Source organism: Podarcis gaigeae (genome assembly GCF_964106915.1).
Source record: "Podarcis gaigeae genome assembly, chromosome: 12".
Taxonomy (NCBI): domain Eukaryota; kingdom Metazoa; phylum Chordata; class Lepidosauria; order Squamata; family Lacertidae; genus Podarcis; species Podarcis gaigeae.
In genome coordinates, this window is record NC_139688.1 from 43,150,874 (window position 1) to 43,178,582 (window position 27,709).

Sequence of the window (27,709 nt, forward strand, 5' to 3'; positions counted from 1 at the left end):
CCCAGTTTTCCCACACTGCTTAGAGCATGCTGTCAAAGCCAGTTGCCTCCACATAAGCCCACATGGATGAGGGGGGCTAGCAAGGAGTGGTTGGGAAAATAATGATAAAATGGTGATCAATATATCAGAAAAATGCTATTACTTCCCCAAAGACTCTCAGCCTTTTAATGCCATTAAACAGTTCAGTTTTGCTGCGTATTTAAAGTCTCTTCACACGTCATTAGGACGGAATGTGTTTCATAAAAACAGCCTGGGGGCGACGACCCTTAAATACAGTTCAACAAACTGTCCAGAGTGGTTTGAATTTATTTTATTATTGTTATTATTTTGATAACTGAACCTTTGAACAGATTACAAGTTCTCCTTTATCTCAGAAGCAAAAGGTGTGGAGACTTCTGAAATAGATAATTAATCTCCATTGCTATCTATAGTTTCATAGTTAACACTGTCTTGCTTGAAGTGTAAAAACACATTCACACTTTAGAAAATGGATGATTAACTAATCAAATGACAATATGAATGGTAGACAAACAGAGAAATGACTGCAAGCAGGAGCTATTTATGATCAGCCACATTTTGTGCAATGGAAAATATATTCTTTGTCATTGCACTGCACTTTTCAGACATCTCAGGCGGCTCCTAAAACTTTTTTTTTTGTACATGTGTGTGTGTGTGTGCACCTTTGTGCATGTGCTAGGAAACTCATTCTGGCCCAATGCAGACCTAATTTGGGAAAGATTTCTCTTCAGCCATCTTTTCACAATTTAACGAACTACAGTACTACGATTCTCACAGTACAATCCTATGCACAGTTACTTTCTGTTCAGTAGAGTTTGCTCCCTACTAAGTACTTTATATATATTTTTAAGGGACACGAGTGTCACTGTGGTCCAAACCTCTTGGACCGCTTGCCAATCGCAAGGTCAGCAGTTTGAATCTGCGTGACAGGGTGTGCTCCCATTGCTCTGTCCCAGTTTCTGCCAATCTAGCAGTTTGAAAGCACACCAGTGCAAGTAGATGAATAGGTACCACTGTGGTAGGAAGGTAAACGGCATTTCTGTGCGCTATGACATTCGTCACGATCCTCCGTGCACCAGAAGCGGTTTAGTCATGCTGGCCACATGACCTGGAAAGCTGTCTTTCTATCTCGGCTTGAAAAGCAAAATGAGCGCCGTACCCCATATTCGCCTTTGACTGGACATAACCATCCAGGGGTCCTTTACCTTTTACCATATATTTTTAGGATTGCAGCCTTAACACTCTTTCACTCCTGTACCTTAATAGAGAATTGAAAATGAAGGGACTCTTTACACAGGGGTCACAATGACCTAACTAGTTTTTGTGAACAATGCAGGGGTAAACCCGCCCTACCCCACCCCAATCCGAGAGCAAGACTGCTGGATAAAAGAAATCTCATGGGTCCAAAGCCCCAGCACTGCACCTTAAAACGTGAAGTCATAATACAAGAGTGGGGCATGTTCTTCTGAATCACCCCCTAAATAATTGAGGCTATCCTCAGATATTGTGAACACAACCACATGGCTGTTAAGAATCTAAGGGAGCAGCAAAACCCAACCAGGCTGACCCCCAAACTATAATATTAGATTTGGGTCTGTGAAAACTGTTACATTATGAAAGCATGTCAATATTTAGTAATTGCTGAGCTGATAGGTTTGGTGATAATGCCTGCCTCTGTTCAACGTTCACATTGGTCTATCTCCTTGATTATTAGTTGCTCTCCCTTCTATTAATAGATGTATTTATTAAAAGACGTGTGTGTGTATTAAAAGTATGGGTGTTTATTTTGCCTTCCTTGCCTCACAAGGAACAATCCCAACAGCCACCTTCCCAACTAGTTATAAGGGGCTCTCCAGGCGAGAATCTGGTCATGGTGACGTCACTATCCCTTTATCCTCCGAAGCTCCTCCCATTAAGAAGCCGGCATTCGCCCCGCCCCAATAGGTAGAACCCCGCCTTTTCCTTCGCTAGCCTTCCACGCGCACGCGCCTCCCACGCCGTTCGTTCTCCTCCTTCTCTTCCGCTTCCTGCTCTCGCCCTCCCTCTCTTCGACGCGTGCGCCGTAGTGCAGTTAGGCCGACGGGTCGCGCGCTGGAGCTTCGAATTCCGCAGCCGGCGCATGCGCCGAGAGAGTGTGTGGCTTAGAAAAAACCCCAAGGTTGAGGGACTATGACCATGTTGTTGCTGCCGCCGCGACTTCTGTAGCTACTGAGGCGCTTCCCTCCCCGCCCCTAAAGCAGGGAAGCTGGTACATGGAGCCTGCCCCTGGTGCAGCAGGTAGGGGCGGTTGCTACCCCCTCCTCTTGACGTGCCCGGGACATGAGAGTGCAAGGGGGTTAGGCTGAGGAGCTGCCAGTCCAGACCCGTGAACTTGCTCCTCGGTTCACGTGTGAACCCTTGTTCACGGGTTTACCGCCGATTCAAGGGCTCCCAGCCCTCACGTGCTCTTAGTTCCCTTCGTTAATGAAATGGGTGTAGTTGTCTGACTTAGAAGATGATTGTTGAGATTCCTGCATTGCAGGGGGTTTGGACTAGATGCCCCCCCCCATCTCTTCCAACTCTACAGTTCTATGATGAATGCCTCAGAAGGTTGTTTCACTTTTAAATTTAGATGAATGAAGAGCACTCAACATTCTACAAAATAGCCTGGTAGTGGGGCGTGTCATTTCAGGGGGCAAAACTTGCAAACTTCTTCAGTGAAGGGTCTTAAAAATATGGTTTTTTTGAGGGGGGGATTCAAATCTGCTATTATTATTTTTTTGTGACCAAACAGTATTTAGCTTGGTAAATCTACATTTGGTGAAGAAGCACATAAACAGCTTTTGGAAAACCAAAGAACTTTAGTTTTACCTTCTGAAAATGTAAGGTAATGTTTAATATTAATATTAATATATAATATAACTGCAAGAATTTTTAATGATTTCTGTGCAGTTTTACACACCTTTTACTTACCACGCAAAAAAGCTAAATTATATTAATTTAACCAAAACATATTTTGAATTCCCAAGTCATGATACAACTTGTAAGCCCTCCTCATTTTTTGGAATTTGAAAGTTGAAAAATTCAACATGCTTTACTGGTAAGGGCCTTCTTGGTAGTGGTTGTGGATTACGCTCTCCAGAAAGTTTTTTCTGTCTCCTACCTTGTTCGCCTTCTGATGACGGACACAGAATTTTTGTTTTCCCAAGCTTTTTAGATACTATTTTAATACTGCTATCTATTTTATGGATTTTGGTCTCTCTCACACACCCTGGTATTTATATTTTAACTGACTTAATCTTTTTCAAAACCACCTTGGGAATGTAATTGTAGTGTAGCATTAAAATAAATATAATACATAATAAGGTACACTTAGTAGTATTATCTTTTGTAATGCAGATAGTGGGACTGAGGCTAGAGAAAGGGGCTTACCTAGGGAGTTCATGGCAAAGGTAATACTTCCTGATTGGCATAGCCCAGCTACGCTATACCAGTTCTCAAGTGTACTAGATTGTGCTGGTGCTAAAAGGGAACAGTGAACTTGTCACTATACTTCAGGACTAGCTTGATCCTCTTTGTTGTTGTTGTTTTTCAAATTATTTCTTAGGATTCATGGGGACATTTTATTTGCACTTCAGCAGTGGCCTTTGCTTATGATTCTTGCTTCTATGATACCACTACTGCTAGTTATAGTTTGTACAAAGATGGCATGTAGGCAAACACACCTGGGAACATAGGAAGTTGTATTTCAGTAGGGCCAGTTTGTCTGTATTTTGGCTGTAGGTTTTTTTTGTTTTGTTTATGGCATTTATAAGTGATCCTGTAACAAGTTTTCAGGGTAGGGCTGGGTTTTGTATTGTTTCTTTACATTTTCTCAACCATTTGCAACTGGTGTCGATAATCTTTAACTTGCATAACACCATAATCTTAACCTTTCCTATACTTTCATAACTTAATGGTTTTGCTATGTAAACAAATTGAGCCATTTGTTCCCATGTAAATAGATTCAGGAAGGCAATTTTAATCTTGACCATGGTGTTTGGATTTGGGTGGAAGGTAAACTCTCCTCGTTCAGAGGTCTTGCCTACTGTACCTCACCCCAGCTTCTAGTTACTTTTTTTTTTAAAATGACACATTAATTACATTCACAGAAAAAAGTTGTCTCTAGCTTTACTCTCAAATTGGCCTGTTAAAAATTGCGATGATTAGCCTAAATCTAAGGGACTGACGAACTAACTCCTGTTGGGTTTGTCTTCTATGGAAGTAATATATTCCAGGAGAAGGGCTGGTTGTAGCAGACCTGACAATTGGTCATCAGGTTTTTCTTCACTCTTGAATCTCCAAAATATTTTATTAGCAACTCTTACATTCCTATACAGTATGCCTCACATTTGCCAACTTTTCTGTGTTATTTGACTCCCTTTGTATTTCAATTCTATCTCGGATTGTTTTTGCTGATATGAGGAATCATCTTGTTTCTAACTTAGAGAATCCAGATCAAAATGTATTGTACCCACTCTTGTCTAAAGGAGGATTTGATGGCTTCAAAACAATCAAGGCAGTTGGCACCAAACTTAAATATGGTTAATACTACAGTATTTGAAACTGATTTCAAAACACTGGCTAATAACAAACCCAGGCTAGCATTAACCGTAGCTAAGATTAGTGCCCAGGTTTTAACCATGAACTTGGGGTGGGGAAATGACTACAAGAGGGGAGTCAATATAGTATGTAAGCCCAAGGCCTGCTTCTGGCTTCTTACACCAGCACCCTAGTTGAGAACCACCCTGAGATCTACAGGTATAAGTCAGTAAAGATAAAGGGACCCCTGACCGTTAGGTCCAGTCACGGACAACTCTGGGGTTGCGGCAACTCATCTTTCTTTATTGGCCGAGGGAGCCGGCGTACAGCTTCTGGGTCATGTGGCCTGCATGACTAAGCCACTTCTGGCGAACCAGAGCAGCGCACGGAAACACCATTTCCCTTCCTGCCAGAGCGGTACCCATTTATTTACTTGCACTTTGACGTGCTTTCGAACTGCTACGTTGGCAGGAGCAGGCACCGAGCAATGGGATCTCACCCCGTCGCAGGGATTCAAACCGCCGACCTTCTGATCAGCAAGCCCTAGGCTCTGTGGTTTAACCCACAGCGCCACCCACGTCCCATAAGTCAGTATACCAATATAATAAATAATAATAAAAAAGCATAGACCAGGTTCAGCAGCACTGGCTGTACTCCTTTCTATTCTTCTCATCCAGAATCCAGCTACATGTTTTATGTTCATCGCTTAGCTCTCATGTTTATTTGTTTTGTTTTCCCCCTACTACAACAGTGTCATACTGGGGGGTGCAAACCTTCTCTCTCATGTTTTCACCTTTGCTAGAAAAACACTTTTTTATTTTTTGAGGAGTTCTACATGCCCGGTTCTGTCAAGGCACATTCTCACCTGTGGTTGGTGATGTGCTAATAAGTGTATGACTGATACATGGTTGCTGGAGATCTTCCTCCTGGGACCATTCTTTCCAGCAGCAATATGTGCTGAAAATGTGCTTGGCTTTGGCAATGTTAAACTCCTTAAGTGACTGCCATTGCCACTTTACCTTCGCTGTCATGTATATCTATCTCTGCTTGAGGTTACAATGAAAGTGGTGACGGTGGTGTACTTATCATACAGAGAGAAAGACGCTTTGCGTTTAAGAAAGTTGACGAACTTGTACTTTGCAAGCCAAAACACTCAAGTCTGAAATTCCCTGTAATTTGCTTGGTCTTATGACTTTCACTAATGCTGCAGTCATTGGCATACATACTTAGGAAACAGGTCCTGGTAGGGAGCTCACAGGGCTCAATGTGTCATTTCCTCTTTTCCTGCTGGAATTTGTTCTAGGAATCTCAGGAGGTGCTGTTTGCAACCAAGAGGACCTTTTCCCAGCTTTGCCTGGCATGTCCCTGCATCCTTTCCTTGATTTTCAGGGCCTCGTCTCCTTATCTCAAGAGTGGCTAATTTGTGACCTGATAGGAGCTGGGAGTCCCAACAACACTTGGAAAGCCACAGATTCTCTCACCCCTGCCTTAATCCATATCTAGATAGTGTCTTGATTTGGAAGGGGTAATATAATGTGCCCTTGGTTTGGCAGCCTTTGAAGAGTGTTTTGAAATGGCTTTCTATAGAAGGCTGCAGCAGGAATTGTAGCTTGCGCAAGGCTGGAAAACGAGGAGTGGGGACAGGGAATGGAAGGGCATCCGCTAGCTAGAACATGGGTAGGCAAACTAAGGCCCGGGGGCCGGATCTGGCCCAATCGCCTTCTAAATCTGGCCTGCGGACGGTCTGGGAATCAGCGTGTTTTTACATGAGTAGAATGTGCCCTTTTATTTAAAATGCATCTCTGTGTTATTTGTGGGGCATAGGAATTTGTTCATTTCCCCCGCCCCAATATAGTCCAGTCCCCCACAAGGTCTGAGGGACAGTGGACTGGCCCCCTGCTGAAAAAGTTTGCTGACCCCTGCGCAAAAGGGAAGCTTCATAGCCAGACACTGGAGAGACCTGTCAGGAGTAAGCATGGACCTAGCATGGGGAACAGCCTTATTAGAAAAACTAACCAAACAAACTGAAATTGACACGGGTACAAATAGAAGAAGACACCTTCACCCCAGTTTCGTTCCCCTTTATCATATATACAGCCCAACAAGATACAACAAGAAGCCCCCGACAGCATACGAATCAATATGTCTAACCTGATTCAAAAATGGTGCCTCGCAAGCTGAAAATAATTCGTTCCGCGAGTCTTTTCGTCTTGCGATGTTTTTCATCTTGCGAAGCACGGTCCGTCACAACTGCGCCTCTTCAAGCGGCTTTAGGAAAAAAGCGATCAAACTTGCAAGATGTTTTCGTCTTGCGAAGCAAGCCCATAGGGAAACTCGTCTTGCAAAGCTACGCAAAAACTGAAAAACCCTTTCGTCTTGTGCATTTTTCGTTTTGCAAGGCATTTGTCTTGCGGGGCACCACTGTACACACTCATACCCCGCTCACACACAAAAACAATTCTCACTACAGCCAACCAAAGACAACCAGCCACACCCTAAGCCACACCCCACCTCTTTCACCACCAAGGAAATACAAGTGAATAGTGAGAGAACCCAAACAAGTAACACTGACACAACCCTTCACACACGCTAAGTAGAATAATAGAAGCATAGCCACCGGCCACTCCCTCCTTCACCTCTCCCCCCCTTTTTCTTTCTTCTTCCTCTTCCTCCTAATCGTTTAAACCAAATCATAAACCAAGAACTCATACCGTTGACCACTGATAATGAAACATATGTTGTGGATATTTTCCCACATTTATTATGCTATCTTTGTGATATACAAATGACATGAGAAAACTTGGTATACTCATTTGTATAACGTCATTCTTGTTTATAAAACCCAATTAAAACAGCAAAAAAACAAAACAAAACGGGAAGGCTGGCATATCGAACAACAGTATTCCACACTGCAACATTTTGTTGCGGATGTAACTTGCATTTAATTGCTGTATTTACTGATTGAAGGTTCAACCACATAGAAAAATTGGCTTGATGTGGAAGGAGGGTAGCTGTTCTAGATAAAATTCCCTTTCCCCACACACCCCAGGCTCGCTGTATTGATTAGCATTAGAATAAAATGGGGAAAGCTTCCTTTGCTTCTCAAGCTATGACAAATCTGGACATGGCGTTTCCAGTTCACCCTCCAATTGATCGGTTCAGAAAGAAGTCAGAGGTTAAGTACAGTGAGCCACTCTAGGGCACATGATAGGATGCTATGTAAGTAAGGTGGTTAAACTTGGCCTTCTACATGCATGGCTCAGAGTGGATTTGTTTAGGGGGAGTGTTGTTGTTTTTTTTTAAAAAAAAAGCTTGGCAAAAGTCAAGAAGAGAATGCATGGCTGTAAAATGTACTTTCTGTGCAACAATATTTTCTCTGAAGCTCCTATAATTCCCAGGGGGCTGTCTGATCTGCCATCTCTCAGCAGTTAAGCTGGTTATTCTAAGATGACTGTAGATAAAACAGGTCAGAAAAAACTACTTGCAGAAACAACTCTCCCCATTCTCTACTAATTATATTGTTTTGTATCTGAATTAGTCAACATATATAGTTGCGCTTTCCTTCTGTTCATGTTTTTACTTTTATGTTTCCCCAAAACGTTACAGAATTGGTTCAGAATCTGATCCCCTACCTACAAGAATATAAGCATTGTGACTTTTTTTTCTTTTTAGCAAACATGCTTGTCAGTATTCTCATAATCCAGTACTGCTATATTGCAAGAACACATGAGCCCCAAAGCAAAATGTAAGATAACAGATTCAGCCAGTGAAAAAGGTGAAAATTGACTTCAAGGTGATGATAGAATAGTGAGAAGTTAAAGCTTTGAAATTTTTTCCCTGGTGTTGTCATCCTTACTCTCTCTCTTAATTTGAATTGATGCGAATCTAAGGTAGTACAATCTCAACATTTGAAACCTATGGAAAACACAAATGTATACAATTTTCTGGGCTATTTTTAGAAACAAACCTACATAAAAGCAGCTAAAGGAACTAGTAAAGGAACCAATCCTGCGTATGTTTCAGTTGCTGGGAAATTTCTCTGAATTCAGTGGGGCTTACTCCCAGGAAACTGTGCATAGGATTGTACCAAGCTGCATAGTGGTTAATAAAATGAGAGTTTCACAGTTCTAATAAGCCACTCATATGTAGCAATCTCTGCCTCCCATTAACTTCTAGCCTGTTTTATCAGAATGCTGTTCGCAGGTTTTTCTTTGTCAAGGAGAAGAGCTAATGTCCCATAATATGCAACCCGTTTTCCCCCCTTGGTACAACTGCTAAACCCTTCTTATTCTTTAGTTAATTTTTTATTGAAAGTTTTCAACATAAAATAGAATAAAAGTCAAACTAGATAAAGAAAAGAGGAAACAAAAAAGAATTAAAGGCCCTTCATCACAATTATATCATATCCTTTATCCATACACAGAAAGGTAGACCCTCCCAGCTCCCACCTGGGAGCCTGTTTCTTCCCCCAGCCTCCCACCCTGGGAGACCCTTTCTACCCTGCCTCTCAAACAGGGACCACCATCTTCCAACTGTTACCTTCCTGTGGAACAAGGCATGAGTGCTAAATTGATGTTTGGAATGATTAATGGACCAGGTGAAGGTTGCTAAGCTGAAGCTCAGTCCTGAAAAGACAGTATTGATGGGTAGTTCATATGTTTTGGAAGCTGGTGTTCAACCTGTTCTGAATGGGATTGTACTCCCTTTAAAGTAGGGGTGGCTAACCTGTGGCCCACCAGATGTTGCAGGACTGCACATCCACATCATTCCTGACCATTGGCCATGCTGGCTGGCACTGATGGGCACCAGAGTCCACCAACATATGGAACACCACTGATCTTAAGGATCAGGTCCGCAGTCTTAAATGCTGATTGCTCCAACTCTGCCATTGGAGACTTCATGGCATGCTGCACCTTTTACCAGGTTAAAGTACACCAGCTGCAACCCCACTGAGGTAGAGATAGCCTAGCCACTGTCACCCATGGCTTGGTAACCTCCAAATTGGATTCGTACAGTGCGTTATATGTCTCACCAATCTGTCAATCAGTGTTTGTGCACAAACTGAAAATGCTTTAAAAACAATGCTTTGCATGTGTCATAGTAGCTACAGCAGGGATGGGGAGCCAGTGGTTCTCAATATGTTTGTGGACTACAATTCCCATTACCCCAGGCTAATGCATGTGATAGTTTGAGGTTGATGGGAATTGGAGTCCCAACTGCAGCTGGAAGGGTCATAGATTCACCACCCCTGAGCTAAAGTGATGGAAAGGTTCCTGGGTCTCATATTGTGAAGTTATCTGCTGTTCTTTATTTCTATAAAGATGAAAGTTATAATGCTGCTTTTTCTGTGTGATTGGTTCATATTCCTAAAACCTGATTATGAATATATTGCTATGAGCCAATGTGGTCAACTAGTTAGATTGGTGCAGGCATCCCCAAACTCGGCCCTCCAGATGTTTTGGGACTACAACTCCCATCATCCCTGATCGCTGGTCCTGTTAGCTAGGGATGATGGGAGTTGTAGTGCCAAAACATCTGGAGGGCCGAGTTTGGGGATGCCTGGATTAGTGGAATGGGGCTATGGCGAATGGAATTCAGATCCTGGTCATTGAACAGCCTTGGACATGTTAGCCCTTCAGAGGATAAGATGGGAATGACCCTGGCATGTCAGATTCCTTAGGCTTATTGTTTGCAAATACAGCAAATGAAGGTATTGGGTGGGAGTCAAATAAGTTGTTCTGTGCTTGGAATGAGATCCATTCACATGGCAGGACTTCCCTTTCTGCTCCCCCCACATACCACCGGATGCTGCCTAAATCACTTTGGGGTTTGCTCTCAGTCCTCCACAACAGAAAATTATGTGGGAAGACATGCAGGAGAAGGAGGGGGTGGGAACTCTATTGTACAAGCAGACTTTCTATGTTGAATTCCACCCATTGTCATCTTCAGTGTTACCTTGATATATTTTCCAGTGGAAACCCAGCCAGATGGGGGGGTATAAATAATAAATCATTATTAATTTATTACTAATTGTTGATAGTAGGACGTCATTATACATACATGTGTTTTGTTTCAGAACTCTGGATGTATTAGCATCCCTTTTAAACAGCATTCTTGTTCTTTCAGTTCACTTGCGACTTGCCATCTAACATAGAAATATTTTTGTTCTCTTGCAGAGGAGCCACAGCTCAGGCACGTAGAAAAGGATGTTTTGATTCCAAAAATGATGAGAGAGAAGGCCAGGGAACTATGTTCTGATAAAGTGCAAGGTGAGAGTGGAATTCATCAAAATACGAAATCTAATCACTTATGTGACCTGAATTTTATCATTTTCCAAGCTGTCATAGGAGCAGTGAACATAGGTGTGTGATTTTTATCTCTCTTCTTTATTGCATGCTCAGTAAAATGCATTGTAGAATGCTGGGCTGAAATAATTTGCTGAAAAGAGTTTGCTGCAACCTGGGCACCATACTGAAGAAAGGAAGTATTCCGTACTTTTCTTTGGGAGGGATAAAGACAGGATCATAACAATGTAAAGGTAAAGGTACCCCTGCCCGTAAGGGCCAGTCTTGACAGACTCTGGAGTTGTGCGCCCATCTCACTTAAGAGGCCAGGGGCCAGCGCTGTCCGGAGACACTTCCGGGTCACGTGGCCAGCGTGACAAAGCTGCATCTGGTGAGCCAGCGCAGCACACGGAAACGCCGTTTACCTTCCCGCCAGTAAGCGGTCCCTATTTATCTACTTTCACCTGGGGGTGCTTTCGAACTGCTAGGTTGGCAGGCGCTGGGACCGAGCAACGGGAGCGCACCCCGTCGCGGGGATTCGAACCACCGACCTTTCGATCAGCAAGCCCTAGGCGCTGAGGCTTAAACCCACAGCGCCACCCGCGACTGCAACACAAAATAGATTAAAATAAATTAGGCATGCTGTTGGGCTGAAAACTTAGTGGTAAACATCAATGACAAATATTCTCATTTAATTTGCACTGAAGGGCCAGGATATTGTTCCCAGCTACCTTGATTGCCAGAAACCTGGAAATCTGTGGGCATGTGCACTTGCTTGCAAACTCCTAAACAGCTTAGGGTGTACCCTTGTTTCTTCACCCCCTCTGCCTTTCCTTTAAGTGTCTGTATAACAACACAATGGCATATTTGCAGAGAAGTGACGTTATAATTTTTGAAGTTGTCAGATGCTTCAATCCACCTGGAATCACTAACCCAATTCTATACTACAACTCTCATTGAGGCAAACACATAATGGTCAGGTACCTTAGAAGAAGCTGATTAGGGTTATCCCATATTATGCCATCTGAAATTCAATTGGAGCGGTCTTGAGAATGCTGTTGTACGCTGCATTGCACCCGTGCATGTCGGACCATGAAGGATCCTCCTTAACAGGCATTGATAATCTTCAGACTGAAGGTGGAGGAGATTCCAGTGGCTGCCGGGAATGTATCTCCCTTTGCAGAAGAAAGCAAGCTGGAAGCTCTTTAAGAGCAGGAACCTGCTTATATTTTGCCTCTTTGAATTCTGTAAGGAGCCATATACACAGACAGACCTGTATAAAATGATAATAACTGGCAGAGATCTAAAATAATAAAGTCTGTATTTTTCTTTGTTGCCTGTAGTTAACACTGAGCTTTATACAAGTTAAATTTGATTTATAATAGTGCATGGCTTTTGAGGGAACGAGAAAATGGCATAAGACTCTCACCTCTGCATTCAGCTAAACTGCCAACGTGCAGAGCAACTCCCCATATGTTTTGGAATTGCAGGGGAAAGAGGTGTGATGTTGTGAAAATTGCAAAATAACCTAAGTCCTGTGAACAGGAGAAAAATAGAGAGGCTGAAAGCATTCACTCAGGGGAAGTAGGTCATATAACTGGGGGTAGTTCCTGTACTTCCAGACGTTGTAGCTGTTACCTTGGGTATGCAGATCAGCATAAAGGACAACCAGTGATTTGAGACCTTAAAACTATTTCAACTATTTCTCATTGAAACTTTTGACACTTAAAGAACTTGGGAACATGATTCACTGTGGTGTTAGCGTATGAAGAATAGAAATAGCTCTGTACTATAATGCTTTTAATATGAGATGTAGACAAATAAATTGTGTGTGCATTGGATAATTCAATTGATTTGTCAGAAGAAAAGCCAGTAACACACTTTTGAGAGTTGTGCCATGTTTAACAGAAAGCAAAAGAACAATCATGCTTCTATTGAAATTACATATTCAAGACCCTGTTACAATTCATTGACTTTTTGGCTTAACATTTGTGGTGTGTTTTTTCAAGGTTACCCAGACAAAGTAAGATTGTATTCTGTTGTTTAATGCGCAATAAATATTGACAGGTTAAGTACCTAAGGATAACTGAAAATAGAATCTGTGAAAGAATAACTAAAAGTAATTGTACATTTTTAGGTATGAAAATCTTTGCTTGGTGGTATTTATTGTGCATATAAGATTTTTCCTAAATATTAAATTTTTATCCTGGTGTGTGAATATTATGTTTAGCATACCATATTGAGTATAAAACCCAATTATACTAATCAGTGGGAGCTTAACCATTGACTTTGATAAGATAAAGATTTCCAGAGGGGCAGCCATGTTTATTTATTAATTAAATTTTTATATCCCCCTAGTCTCTTGCAGCAAAAAACAACAGTTTTGTGGTATCTTTAAGACTATGACATTTTCTGGTGGCATAAAATATTGGTAGGTGGTATCGAGAATGGTATTCTGGAATTAGCCGCTGCCTTGTGGGGCATCTTTGGGAGAAGAAAAGGCTAAGGAGTAAGCCCTACAGCAATCCAGAGTGGAATCCCTAAAACAGTTGGATGGTATCTTGTATGCCTCCTTCCAGGAACTCCTGCAGCCAAGCTGGTGCCAACTCTGCTTTCCTCTGCTCTGCTTTCCTTTGGACCATGCCAGTGAGGCCGAGAGGGTGATATTGTCACCTGGGCCACCCAGGACCTCCGTAGACACTGCCCAGGCTTGTACCCTAAGGAGGTCACTTCACTGCAGCTAGCACAGTGGTTTGACTTCAACGCCTGGAGGTGTACTCTATTGTCTCTCAAGACAGATGGATGCCAATCTCTCTGGGTGTGAGGGTGGGTGCATACACACATACTTTCTCTAGTCATCAAGACTTCATCCTAAAATTATTACCCCAATACGCTGCTGACATCATGAAGAGAACTTATTAGGAAAATGTGTAGCTTTGAAGTAAGCTACCTCCCTCTTCCCTGAAAAACCTGTTCCCTAACAGTTAGGTGACCCTTGGTAAATAATGTGTTGCTGAGGGGGAAGTTGGGCAGATGTTGACCCTCTTTGTGTGAGTAAAAGAGCAACTTAAGATCCAAGCCATTGTATACGTAAAGGTAAAAGGTACCCCTGACCATTAGGTCCAGTCGCGGATAACTCTGGGGTTGCGCTCTCATCTCGCTCTATAGGCGGAGGGAGCCGGCGTACAGCTTCTGGGTCATGTGGCCAGCATGACTAAGCCGCTTCTGGCGAACCACAGCAGCGCACAGAAACGCCGTTTACCTTCCCGCCGGAGTGGTACTTATTTATCTACTTGCACTTGACTTGCTTTTGAACTGCTAGGTTGGCAGGAGCAGGGACCGAACAATGGGAACTCACCCCGTTGCGGGGATTCGAACCACCGAGCTTCCGATCGGCAAGCCCTAGGCTCTGTGGATTAGACCACAGCAGCACCCACGTCCTTAAGCCATTGTATGTTCCATACCAAATACAGTGGAACCGTTCCGGAAGACCATTTGACTTCCAAAACGTTCGACAACCGAGGCGCAATGGGTGGTTGGCAATTTCAGTGGAGAAATGCGCCTCAGAAGCCCTTCGACTTCCAAGGTGTGTTCGAAAACAGAAGCATTCACTTCCAGATTTTCGGTGTTTGGGTTCCGAATCATTCAGCTTCTGAGATGCTCGAAAACCGAGGTTCCACTGTACTGGTTGGTTTCATGTGAGAATAACATGAATGTATGTATGAATGCATGAATGTATGTTGTCTCTAACACTGATTTTGCTGTTCATTGAAAAGTACATTCTTATTCCCAAATGCATTGCAATCTGTTAAGAAAGCTATGGAATGTTGAATATAGGTGTTCATATAATTGTGATACATTGTTAAATCCACAGTATTCCAAGTTTGCACTTCCACATATATTACTTGATTGTGTTGCCTAGGTGTGACTAAAACACAAACAAGGAGAACTCCCTTTCTGTATATTTTTATTAATCTGATTACTCTGATTACTCTGCTGCAAACAGTCTTTTCATTTTCTCCCTTACATCAGAGATTAAGTGCTATTGAGTTACAAGCTCTATAATGTATTGAGCCAACTTTGTTTACAGGGTCTGTCTCAGATTTAGACTCTCGATTCAAGTATGTGTAATTTGTACATTAACTATTTTCTTTTTAAACTAGCATTTCAGTGCAAGAACATTCACATTCCACTTAGGGACAATCCTTGATGCACTCCGCACTAGTGAGTATGCAAACATGGTCTCACCTTTTCCTGTGCTAGGTAGGCTCACTTTCACTAATCCTGAATATCTAGGTTACAACAATGATTTGTCACGTTTTTGATAAAGTGGAGAAATAGGCTTTTGTGTATCTCTGCACTTGATGACTCTTTGGAGACTTTCACATGTGCAGAGTCTGCTGTGGCCCGCCTTCTGAAGGAGAGAAATCAGAAGCTCATTATGCCTGTCTTCAGTCCACTGGCTTCTGTTGCCATGCAGACTCTGTTGAAGGCACTGATGAAGACCTGTAAAGCCCAGCACCCCATCCTCCTACCCTGTGATCAACCATGATGATCTTTAAGCTCAGCCAGCATCTTATCTTAGATAGGGAGTGGGTGGCACTGTGGTCTAAACAACTGAGCCCCTTGGGCTTGCCGATTGGAAGGTTGGCGGTTCAAATCCGTGCCACGGGGTGAACTCCCGTTGCTCTGTCCCAGTTTCTGCCAACCTAGCAGTTCAAAAGCATACCAGTGAAAGTAGATAAGTAGGTACTGCTGTGGTGGGAAGGTAAATGGCATTTCTGTGCACTCTGGCACTCGTCATGGTCCTCCTTGCGCCAGTAGTGGTGTAGTCATGCTGGCCACATGACCTGGAAAGCTGTCTGTGGACAAACAGGGCTCTCTTAGCCTGAAAAGCAAGATGAGTGGCACACCTCATAGTCGCCTTTGACTGGATTCAACCGTCCAGGGGTCATTTACCTTTTTTTACCTACACAGAACCATAGAGTTGGAAGGTACCACAAGGTTCATCAAGACTCCCAAGAAAGGGCTCAAACCTTTGACCCTGAGGTTTAAAGTTCCATGCTTTACTGACTGGATGATTAAAAATATATATATATTGGGGAAGCTTTAGGTTGTACTGATCCATATTATTTGTAGGCATTCATTCAGACCAGCCTTTGCTTAAATTAACGTAATATTTTTTGTTTGATGGGGTAAATAAAATGAGAAGAGAGAGAGCAAATTAGGTGAGAAAACAAAAAACAAAAAAATCCTTTTTTCTTGGGGTTCCTGCTAACTAGAAAGTCTGGAGAGTTAATCTAGGAAGACGGTTTGGAAATTGTGGTCACCTGGTGTCTTCTGGAACAGTGTAAGAGAGCTCCGAATGCTGGGAATCATTTTAAACACATGGCAAACAATGCTAATGTTGGACATTCATTCCCTAGGTTACCCAAAATATACATCATTTTCTGCTTGTGTTTTGTCCTCAATAATTGGTTATTGACATGGGGGGGGGGGGGTTTAAAAGAAAATTATGATGGGATTCAAAAGGGGAGTTTATTTCCATTGTTATTGGGTCTTCATTGATGAAATGGCCACATTTTAATAAAAGCAAGTGTATTCTGAATATTTAAAGTGTGCAGTTGTGATAGTCATAGATCTATGGATTGCAGAATAACCCCATACAGTTACAAATACTTGGCCAAGCCGAACAGCTATAATTAGGAAAGTATTCTGGCAAAGGCTGTTTCCAAATGCCACCATTCTTCCTCTCCCCAGGGACAGCATTGATACTTAGTAAAGTTGATGGGAAGAAACACCACTTCAGGCTTTCCTAAAGTAGAGTAAGGCCAATGTCAACCATTGTTTTAGTAATACACACTTAATCAACAGTCCACTAGTAGCTGGGATCTTATCTGTCCCTCTAGGGGCCACCTGCACCAGAGCATGACCCTTGCACCTGACACATCAAGCTCCATAAAAGGAGAGCAATTCCAAATCCTTGGGCAGATGTTGGCACTGCCTGTTTAAATGCCCAAGGACACCTGGGGAAAAAAACACACACTTTAGAAATGTCTTGTGTTCTCTCATCAGAAACACAGATAAGGAAATGTGTGAAATACTTAGTAGCATCATGCTGGGATAGGTTAATGCCCATCACTTCTACTCGCTATTAATTAAAAAAAAAGGACCAGGTTCTATTAACTGAACATAATATGTGTCAGAGGCTAAGGCAGAGGAAATGTCTTGGCACAAGTACATGGGGATCTAAAGTGCCGTTAACACAGTTTGATGCGAGGACTTGAGGTACTAAGAGAGCCGGAGTAATATAGTTTAGAGTATTGGGCTAGGAACTGGGAAAGCTTGAGTTCAAATCCCCACTTAACCATGAGGGTCACTGGATAGTACTGGACCACTCACTATCTCTCAGCCTAGCCTACCTTGTATGGTCATTGTAGGGAAAGAATGGGAAGTGGAGAGCACCATGTAAAGGTAAAAGGTAAAGGGACCCCTGGACGGTTATGTCCAGTCAAAGGCGACTATGGGGTTGGGGTGCTCATCTTGCTTTCAGACTGAGGGAGCTGGCGTTTGTCCACAGATAGGTTTCCAGGTCATGTGGCCAGCATGACCACACCGCTGCTGGTGCAATGGGACACCATGATGGAAACCAGAGCACATGTAAACGCTGTTTACCTTCCTGCCGCAGCAGTATCTATCTACTTGCACTGTTGTGCTTTTGAACCTCTAGGTTGGCAGGAGCTGCGACAGAGCAATGGGAGCTTACCCCTTTGCAAGGATTCGAACTGTCAGCCTTTTGACTGGCAAACCCAAGAGGCTTAGTGGTTTAGACCCTAGAGCACCATGTATGCCACCTTGAGCTCCTTAGAAGGATATAAATTTAATTAATAAATATTTTGAGAGCCTGAGATACTAGTGCATTAGCAAGCTGCTTTTAAAAAAAAACAACCCTGTAAATTCACTTCCACATTTACTGTTACTTTGGTTTATCATTTCTTCAATACAGTAATGCCACAGTTTACCTGCATTTAACTGTGCCCATTCAGCTTTATGTGGTTGGCAAAATAGTTTTAGAAAGGGGGCAGGTGTCCAGGGTAAAAATACATTGGCAATCCCATCTGCCATTGAACCCACTGTGCTTTGACTAGTATGTGATTTTGGCTTTAGATGCGATTCCCCCAAATGTAACCCCCATGTAAGTTGCTGGCTTACTGCATTGCAAAATGCTCGACTGATTTTTGAACCAAGCAATGTATTGTATGCTATTCCCTCTTAATTTTTGGAGTGTGCTTTAAATCAAAGTGGTGGTGTCACTATTATTCTTTTGTTTCATTCTATTTCTGTTTTTATAAAGTATGGGGTTAAAGAGCAGAGATGAAAATGAAAGGCAGTATTTTCCATAGTTTAGAAGGTTGCACATGACTGGCATGAGCCGAAGTGAGACTCAGGCTTGTGCTATTCACACACTTCATGAGTATCAGTTTTCCTGAATCTCATTTTGTTGTGTTTTCTTGTCTAGGGATCTTGGTTTGTCACAGACTCTGGTCAGTTTCAAAGCTAACCAATTTCAAGCCATAGTTTATGAAGCTGGCTTGTTAAACTAACAGCCTGTTTGGCTATACACTAAATATTTCACATGTAGCCGTTTGAACTCCCTACCAGTAGAGTAGCTTCATGCTACATATCTGCATTTATCATTACATCATGCAATTCAGGGAGCATAGTGAAATAAACTCGTATAAACACATCTCATCTTATGAGTAGACAATGGTATGTGCTAAAGCTTCAGTGTGCATTCTTCAATACAGTATTGTAATGTGTGAAGCATCCTAGAGAAACTGTGTGAAAACTATACTTCAGACAGAATTCCTTATGCTGTGGGTGATATCACCTTCTGCATTAAACAGTTATATGTCGCTACGGTTCATTTGGATATTTGCGTTCATTGATGGAGAAAACCTAGATACTCATAGGCCAGTATTAGGGATTCCAAGGAAAGTTGGTTGAAATGAAAGGTGTGGCTGAGCAAAGACTTTCCCTGTTTGGTTTTTCCATGTCATTTCAACCCAGCTGATCGCAAGAAATGGGTCAGGCAGCTAACATTAACACCGCAACTGCATGTATTTTTTTTTCCCTTAAAGGGAATGGAACAGCTTTTGCGAGGACAAAGAGAAATGAAATCACTTTCAGTGAAAGAAAGAGGCCTCATTATAGCCACCAACAGCAGTTATTGACAGCTACACTTCCTATTAACAAGGAGCATTTAAGAGTTTGGCTGTTGGATCTTTGGACTTGATCTAATTTGCTAGCATTAATTAGTTTCTTTTGAGCACAGACACTTGGTGCTCACAGCTATAGATTTAGATGACTAATTAGGACAGAAAATTGAACAGAATGGGGTAAGGCATTAACCTTCAACCATTACCAGCTGGGGCTCTTTTAAAGACGACAAAGTCCAAATGCTTCCTATTCATATAAGGAGTATCCTAATGAATATCAATTTCAGCCAGGTTGCTTTATTCCTATCAGCACTGTCTTAAATTTTATATTACCTTCAATAAAGTTTTAATTGCATCTCTCTCATTATCCAGATTTTTAGTGTAATGTCCAAAGAAGGCAAGCATGATGGCAGATTAATTTGTATCTCCTCAATTATCTCTCATTTTGGTTCTTTAAACAATTGACATTGGTCTAGGGCTTTAACCAAGACTTGAATAATTTGGGGTCAATATGCCATTACTATCTTAATCATTATAATGTAGGTAGTTAAGCCATCAAGTTAAAACACCGCCATTAACTGAGAGGTGTTTAATCCTGACACATTCCCTGAATATATTTGCATTAATATCCGCAGCAAGAACTCTGATACAACCAACTCCTGAGGCTTAAACAGTAGCTTGCTAATTAAGTACATCTTTATCATTAGCTATTCTAATGATATGCGAGCAGTGTGGTGATGTGTTAACATGAGTATCTAGGTTCAGGAGCAGGAATATTCTTTGGGCCCATAAACAACATGCATCCTATGCATGCTTACTTGAAAGTAAGTCTTCATTGAGTCCCATGGGTAAATCATAAGATTGGTTTGTAAGAACTGACAGACTCACATCCATAGAAGAACAATTATGTGTCCTTTAAGAGAGAAGGTATTGAAAAGCTTCTCAATTTCCCCAGTGAGACTTCTCAAAGAGCTTCTGTGTTTTAGATGACACTGATGCTGGTAGATTCTTCCACACTGAAGAAGGCTGGGGGAAAGTTCAAACCTTCTCTGTTTCTTATTCAGTTAACATCTTTGGAAAATAGTTACTGACATGTAAGACTGCTTTCCTAGGATGACTTCTGGAATATAATCTAGGCCGGTGGTGGCCAAACTCGGCCCTTCAGCTGTTTTGGGACTACATTTCCCATCATCCCTGACCACCGGCCCTGTTAGCTAGGAATGATGGGTGTTGTAGTCCCATAATAGCTGGAGGACCAAGTTTAGCCACCACTGATCCATTATGATCTTTCTAGGAGATAAATGGGTTTTAGTCCTGGTGAGAAGGAAAGCAGGGTTTCAATCAAGATCAGAACTTCATAGATGCTCCATAGTGTTTCAGTGGATGGAGAAAAACTGGTGGCCAGGTTCAGAGTGCTTTTAAAAGGGATGAAAATCTTTGCCTCTCAGATAATGGTCATCATGCTGAGATGACCACCATCACTGTGTCATCTAGGTTTTAGAGTTCAGTGTCACCGCTTCGTCTCTGGTTTTAAAATCCCCAGACCTGTGCCACAGCTTGTAACCTTTATTTTTGACCCAAGCATGTATTTTCCTCTGATTTCTCTTTACTTTCACTGATGTTGATTAATGCCTGTGGTTCTTGCACAAGACTTTACTGTTAAGGTGCTTGGGCTTTCAATTGATGCTTAGGATGAAAATTGAGTTTCATACATAGAATTATATTGCTAAATCCATTAAGAATGTGATGCAAAGAGAGAGAGCTCAATTAAAAAAAACACACATTAAACTATAATAATAATAATTTTTTATTTATACCCTGCCCTTCCTGGTTCAGAAAACCAGGCTCAGGGTGGCTAACAACAAATTTAAAACACTTAATTGTGATACAACAAAAAACAGCATAAAATACAGTATAAAAGTGTGAATAACAATAAATTCAAAGTTCTAAAATCAATTTAGGGGAAAATCCATCCAATAAACATTAGATGATCACCATGGCTAGCTGGCTAAATTAGTCCTATTGTGGCCAGCAAGGAGGCCAGGGGAGAATTAAATGGGATCCCAGAGTGGGTAATCTTCATAAAAGGGAAGGGGGAGGGAAGGAAGGGGAATAAAAGATCGGGATAAATTTAAATTGAAAGCCAGGCAGAATAGCTCTGTCTTAGAGGCCCTGCAGAAGGAGGTTAAATCCTGCAGGGCCCTGGTCTCATGGGACAGAGCATTCCACCAGGTTGGAGCCATCACTGAGAAGGCCCTGGCCCTGGTCCAGGATAATCTGACTTCCTTAGGGCCCAGGACCTCTAAGGGCTATACGTTGATTCAATAAAGCAGCAGTGGCTTAAAAGAGCGGGGGGGGGGGGGGTGCTGAGAAGCGTAAGGATTGAAGGCACTTCTTTCAAAGGAAGGTGGATGAGTGGGGAATATTGCTCCCGGAGCTCCTCCACATTTTCTCTACAATGTCTCATTTACATTGACTTCTTCCTGGGGCACCAAAATACTTCCAACAAATACTGACACAGAGATACTTTTCTGATGCTGCATTCGGGTTGCGCTCCTTCCTCCTTGAAGACCTCTCCCAAGCCCTCTTTGGATGTTGAGAATCAAGTAATTATGCAGGGGTGCAAGAAGGAGAAAAAAGCACACAACTTCACGTCCTCCTCATTTGGTCACTGTCTCTAAGTTGGAGGGCGACCTTCTGAAGTAGAGAGCTTCTTCTACTCCTGCAGGCCTTCTGTGGTTGTGGAACCCTGGAAAATCTACAGGTTGTCCAAAGTTCATTCTACCCAGAGTAAACCTATTGAAATAAATAGACATGACTAACTTGGGTCCGATGGGACGCGGGTGGCGCTGTGGGTAAAACCTCAGCGCCTAGGGCTTGCCGATCGCATGGTCGGCGGTTCGAATCCCCACAGCGGGGTGACCTCCCATCTTTCGGTCCCAGCTCCTGCCCACCTAGCAGTTTGAAAGCACCACTAAGTGCAAGTAGATAAATAGGTACTGCTTTATAGCGGGAAGGTAAACGGCGTTTCCGTGTGCTGTGCTGGTGCCGGTTCGCCAGAGCAGCTTCGTCACGCTGGCCACATGACCTGGAAGTGTCTCCGGACAGCGCTGGCCCCCGGCCTCTTAAGTGAGATGGGCGCACAACCCTAGAGTCGGACACGACTGGCCCGTACGGGCAGGGGTACCTTTACCTTTACCTTTACCTTTACCATTAATTTCAGTGGGCTTGGTTGGCTACAACCCTAAGCATACTCATTACTTTGGTTGCTTTGTTGCATGATTACTTCACACAGCTTCTGAATGCCTGAAGAATCACTCCAATCTACTCTCTCCCTGCCCCTTAAAGCATTTAAGGTGTGCAGTATCTGACAGTGCTTTATGGCAAAACTTTGCACAATACAGTACCTTTTTTTTAGTCCAATGATGATATTTATTGGCTAGCATAGCTATATTTCAGGACGCGGGTAGCGCTGCGGGTTAAACCACAGAGCCTAGGACTTGTCGATCAGAAGGTCTGCGGTTCGAATCCCCGCGATGGGGTGAGCTCCCGTTGCTCAGTCTCTGCTCCTGCCAACCTAGCAGTTCGCAAGCATGTCAAAGTGCAAGTAGATAAATAGGTACCGCTCCTGCGGGAAGGTAAACAGCATTTCCGTGCGCTACGCTGGTTCGCCAGAAGCAGCTTAGTCATGCTGGCCACATGACCCGGAAGCTGTACACTGGCTCCCTTGGCCAATAAAGCGAGATGAGCGCCGCAACCCCGGAGTCGATCACTACTGGACCTAATGGTCAGGGGTCCCTTTACCCTTTACCTTTATAGCTATATTTGAGGATCTTATTAAATTATGCTTGTGTCTTCTTTCCAGACAGCATGCAATACTGTGTTAGCTTTTTGTAGCTTTTAGATGCCCTCGCTATTATGTATAATAGGTTGTCTTTGTCGGTGTGTACTTGGCAGTGTGTAAACGCAATAGCTTTTAACAAATTGTCTGTAGGTAGGGGTGCGAATTGTGATTATGTGTGCTTGTCACTACACTCCTTCATATACTCTGTATCCGCACATGCAGATCCCAGCTTGCGTAGGATTCACTTTCATGACTTGTGCAGCATGGCACTGCAGTGTACAGTTGGTCTCTATACAGATGTCATAATTGCAATGTAGATGTTGTGGGTGGAGTTAGCGGCATGATCAAAATTCTCCACTCCCCAGTGAACAGTTGCCCAGACAGTTGTCCAACACCCTTTCAGGCCCACCATGCTGGAAAAGAAAAATCAGTTGTGTGTAAATATGCTATGCTCCCTTTCCCCTTCACTCCATCTCTAGATTTTTCTGTTTTGACTTCTGCTGCAGAGAGATGAACGAATCCTTGCATTCACTCTTGTGCTTACTCACTAGTGGAGACGCAAATTCTCTTTTTTCCTTTTCTCTCTTCAGCCCTTCGCCAAAGATTGGAGGGTTCTGAACCTGGGGCTTTACATATGTGGAGCACATGCTCTTCCGCTATAGCCATTCTTTGTTGCTTACACTCTTGCAAAATATTTGGAAGTTGTCTTAATAAACCATAAAATCTGATCAAAGAAAGCATTTGGAACATGGAGGCAGCATCTGCTGATTCCCCAGTCTCTCCCTTGTTGGTCCTCTCCCTGCCTCCCCAAATGTATCACTCGGTTACTTGTTTACACTAGTTAGTCTGTCATTGGTGGTGGTTTGAGGATTTTACTTGGTTTTGTTTCAGAGCAATTAATATTGCACTTCTAAGTGAGAATAGAAATATCTGCAAATACTGTGGCATATGTCACTTCGACACTCTAAAAATAATATAGCAGTGACATGTTGCTAGGATAGCTGCATATGAATGCGCATTGTTGATGAATGCTTGCAACAGTAATATGAAAATAAAAGAAAAGGGGGGCTTCTTTCTCCTGTTTTGGCAATGACATATGCTTTACAGTCAAGAAATCTGCTTTATAACTGCTACATATGCCTGACATTAAAGAAATCTGCAGAAGCTGCTTCAGTCCCGCCCCCCCTTGTTTCATTCTACATTGTGGACTAATGCAGTTATCTGTGTGTTTGTACATAAATAAATTTCACCAGGAAGGTCCTACTATGTTTTCTGTACATATGTGTAAATATTTATATAGAGTATAAATTATTAACACTGCCCTAAGGTTACTTTCACACTAGAAATAGGTTGTTTTTCTACTGTTGAATCTGATGCATCTTTTCATGGAAATTATTTACTTTAGTGTTGGAAAACTGCTTCTGCTTTTGATCAAAAGAGCTACCCATTTAAGTAATCCTCGTTTTGCATTCAAAGCTACCAGTCAATTGAATGGCTTTCCAACAAATGATGTCAGTGGACCTAATAAAGGAAGCATTATTTCTCTTCAGTTGTCAACAGTTTAAGCGGCCCTCCTAACCCCACCTACCTGGGCGTAAGCCACATTGAATTTTAATTCTTTGCGGACATTGGACTGTGCTATTAGACTATGTGCCTTCAAAATTAAAAAAATCACACTTTCTAAATTACAAAATTCTGAGTTTTTAACCAATAAAGTTCTGCAGCACCTTAAGATTGGATGAATTTGTACCGTGGTTCATGAAAGTTTGCTGTAATAAAATCTGTTAGCCTTTAAGGTGCCACAAGACTCTTGGTTGGTTTTGCTGCCTTTCTGTAAGCTGTAAATGCACTTCAATTACATAAATAAGTTTTAGTATTAACCTATAACTGTAGATACTGCAAACAATAATGTGCCTATCAAGCTCAGACTCTGCACTATAACTGATGGCACTATTCCTCTCCAAAACATGCTTAAATCTTTTCTTTTCTCGCATACATGGGGCAGGTGTAGAAGAATGAGATTTGACATGCCTGAAGCAAACCACCCAGCCAGACCTAGCCTAGCTAAAAATACGGTGTAACTTTTGAATTATGGTGTATAGGTCATTGGCTTACAGGACATGCATGTTAACCTAACATTAACACATGGCCTTGGACCACCAGGTAACTGGTGCACATTCCTCAATAAATCTTGTTGAATCTCTGCGCACATGGTTTTAAGTAAGGCAGCAGGGGTTGGGAACTTGTCGGGGGGGGTCCCCTCCTGCTGGATGTTGTGGGGTTCCAGCTCCTATCGCCTCCAGCAAGCATGAGCAGTGGCAAGGCATTATGGAAGTTGCAGTCCAACAGCATCTGGAAAGCCAGTTCATTGTCCCTGGTTTTAGCCTATAAAACGGCTCCAGAGATCCCCATGCCAATCTAATTGTAGTTGCTTGTAAGAGTAAACAAGAAGCATAGAATTGTAGTGTTGAGAGGGGTTCCTCTCTTTTTTTTTATAAATATTTATTAACAGTTTTTGAATACAATACACAACAAAGAAACAATATAACATATATCTTAACGTAGTTTCTTGACATCTTTGGACTCCCTCACGTCTCCCGCTCTTGCATTCCTCACGATAAAATTTTGCCAGCAATTTATCACCTTGTTTCCAATCTTATTTATCTAGTTTTCCCATGTTGTTTCTCTAATTTTAGATATCCTTTATTCAGATTCTAAGAGTTTAGTGTAGTCTAGTAATGATCCAAAAATTTATCTTTTCTTAAATCTAACTTATCTTCATAATTCCATCTAAGTTAATGGTGCCAAATTATTTATGATCTAGCAACCTTCTTAACATTCATACAATTTACAGTATTTTTGTAAATAGATCTTAAATTTCTTCCAGTCTTCTTCAACCATCTCCTCTCCCAGGTCTCGGATTCTGCCGGTCATCTCGGCCAGTTCCATATAGTCTATCAGTTGCATCTGCCATTCTTCCAGAGTGGGTAGATCTTGGGTTTTCCAGTGCTTAGCGACGAGTATCCTTGCTGCCGTTGTTGCATACATGAAAAATGTTCGGTCCTTCTTTAACACTCTCTGGCCGACAATACCCAGGAGGAAGGCCTCTGGTTTCTTAGGGAAGGTATACTTAAATACCTTTTTCAGCTCATTATATATCATTTCCCAGAAAGCCTTCACTCTAGGGCAAGTCCACCAGAGGTGAAAAAACGTTCCTTCGCTTACTTTACATTTCCAGCATTTATTATCGGACAAATGGTATATTTTTGCGAGTTTGACTGGGGTCATGTACCATCTATATATCATTTTCATAACATTTTCTTTCAAAGCATTACATGCAGTGAATTTCAGCCCAGTAGTCCACAACCTTTCCCAGTCCTCAAACATGATATTATACCCAATGTCCTGTGCCCACTTTATCATAGCCGATTTTACCGTTTCATCTTGTGTATTCCATTTTAGCAGCAAGTTATACATTCTTGAAAGTACCTTAGTCTTAGGCTCTAACAATTCCGTTTCTAACTTCGATTTTTCCACCTGGAATCCTAACTTTTTGTCAAGTTTAAAAACTTCCTTAATCTGAGCATAGTGTAACCAATCTCGCACTTTATCTTTCATTTTCTCCAAACTCTTCAATTTCCAATTATCTCCATCTTTTTCTAATATTTCACAATATTTCGGCCAATTGGTCTCCATATCGAGTCTTTTTCGGGCCTTAGCTTCCAATGGTGAAAGCCACCTTGGAGTTTTATTTTCCAATAAGTCTTTATATTTTGTCCAGACATTAAACACTGCTTTTCTGACAATATGGTTCTTGAAAACCTTGTTAATCTTAACCTTGTCATACCATAAGTATGCATGCCAACCGTAAGCATTGTTAAAACCTTCCAAATCCAATACATCAGTGTCTTCGAGAAGTAGCCAGTCTTTTAGCCAGCAGAAAGCTGCTGATTCATAATACAACCTTAAGTCTGGCAGGGCAAAGCCCCCTCTTTCTTTCGCATCTGTTAATATCTTAAACTTAATTCTGGGCTTTTTGCCCTGCCAGACAAATTTGGAAATATCTCTCTGCCACTTCCGAAAGCACTCTGTTTTGTCCACAATCTGTAGTGTTTGAAACAAAAACAACATTTTTGGCAATACATTCATCTTAATAGCAGCAATTCGGCCTAACAAGGAGAGTTTCAATCTTGTCCAACTTTCTAAATCTCTCTTAATTTCTGACCAGCATTTCTCATAATTGTCCTTAAATAAACTCAAATTTTTGCTGTAATATCTACCCCTAGGTATTTTACTTTTTTAACCACATTTAACTCTGTCTCTCTCTGAAACCGTTCTGACTCTGTAACTGTCAGAAAGGGGTTCCTCTCAACCCTCTGCAATGCAGCAATCTCAAGTAAAGCATCCATGACAGATCGACATCCAACCTCTGCTTAGAAACCTCCAAGGAAGGAGAGCCCACCAGTTTGCAAGGGAGTCTGTTCCACTGTCCAGCAGCTCTTACTGTCAGAAAGTTCTACCTCAGAATCTGCTTTCTTGTAACTCAAAGCCATTGGTTTTAGTCCTAGCCTCTAGTGCACGTATAGGCAAACTCCGGCCCTCCAGATGTTTTGAGACTACAATTCCCATCATCCCTGACCAATGGTCCTGTTAGCTAGGGATGATGGGAATTGTAGTCTCAAAACATCTGGAGGGCCGGAGTTTGCCTATGCCTGCTCTAGTGTAAGAAAAACACTGGGGCCTCATTTGATCAGTAGAATTTTTGGTATCTGGTGGGCGGGGCT

General features: G+C 42.2%; 1 protein-coding gene across 1 annotated transcript in view; it reads left to right on the plus strand.

Annotated features, from left to right (window-relative positions):
* Positions 1–2,054: 2,054 nt before the first annotated feature.
* The window catches only part of CMC1 (C-X9-C motif containing 1), a 47,416-nt gene continuing 21,761 nt past the window's right edge, over positions 2,055–27,709 (plus strand). The window contains exons 1-2 of the mRNA XM_083706143.1: positions 2,055–2,295; positions 10,755–10,847. Coding sequence (XP_083562269.1) covers positions 2,271–2,295; positions 10,755–10,847 — 118 coding nt within the window. The 5' untranslated portion in view covers positions 2,055–2,270. The remainder of the gene's footprint in view (positions 2,296–10,754; positions 10,848–27,709) is intronic.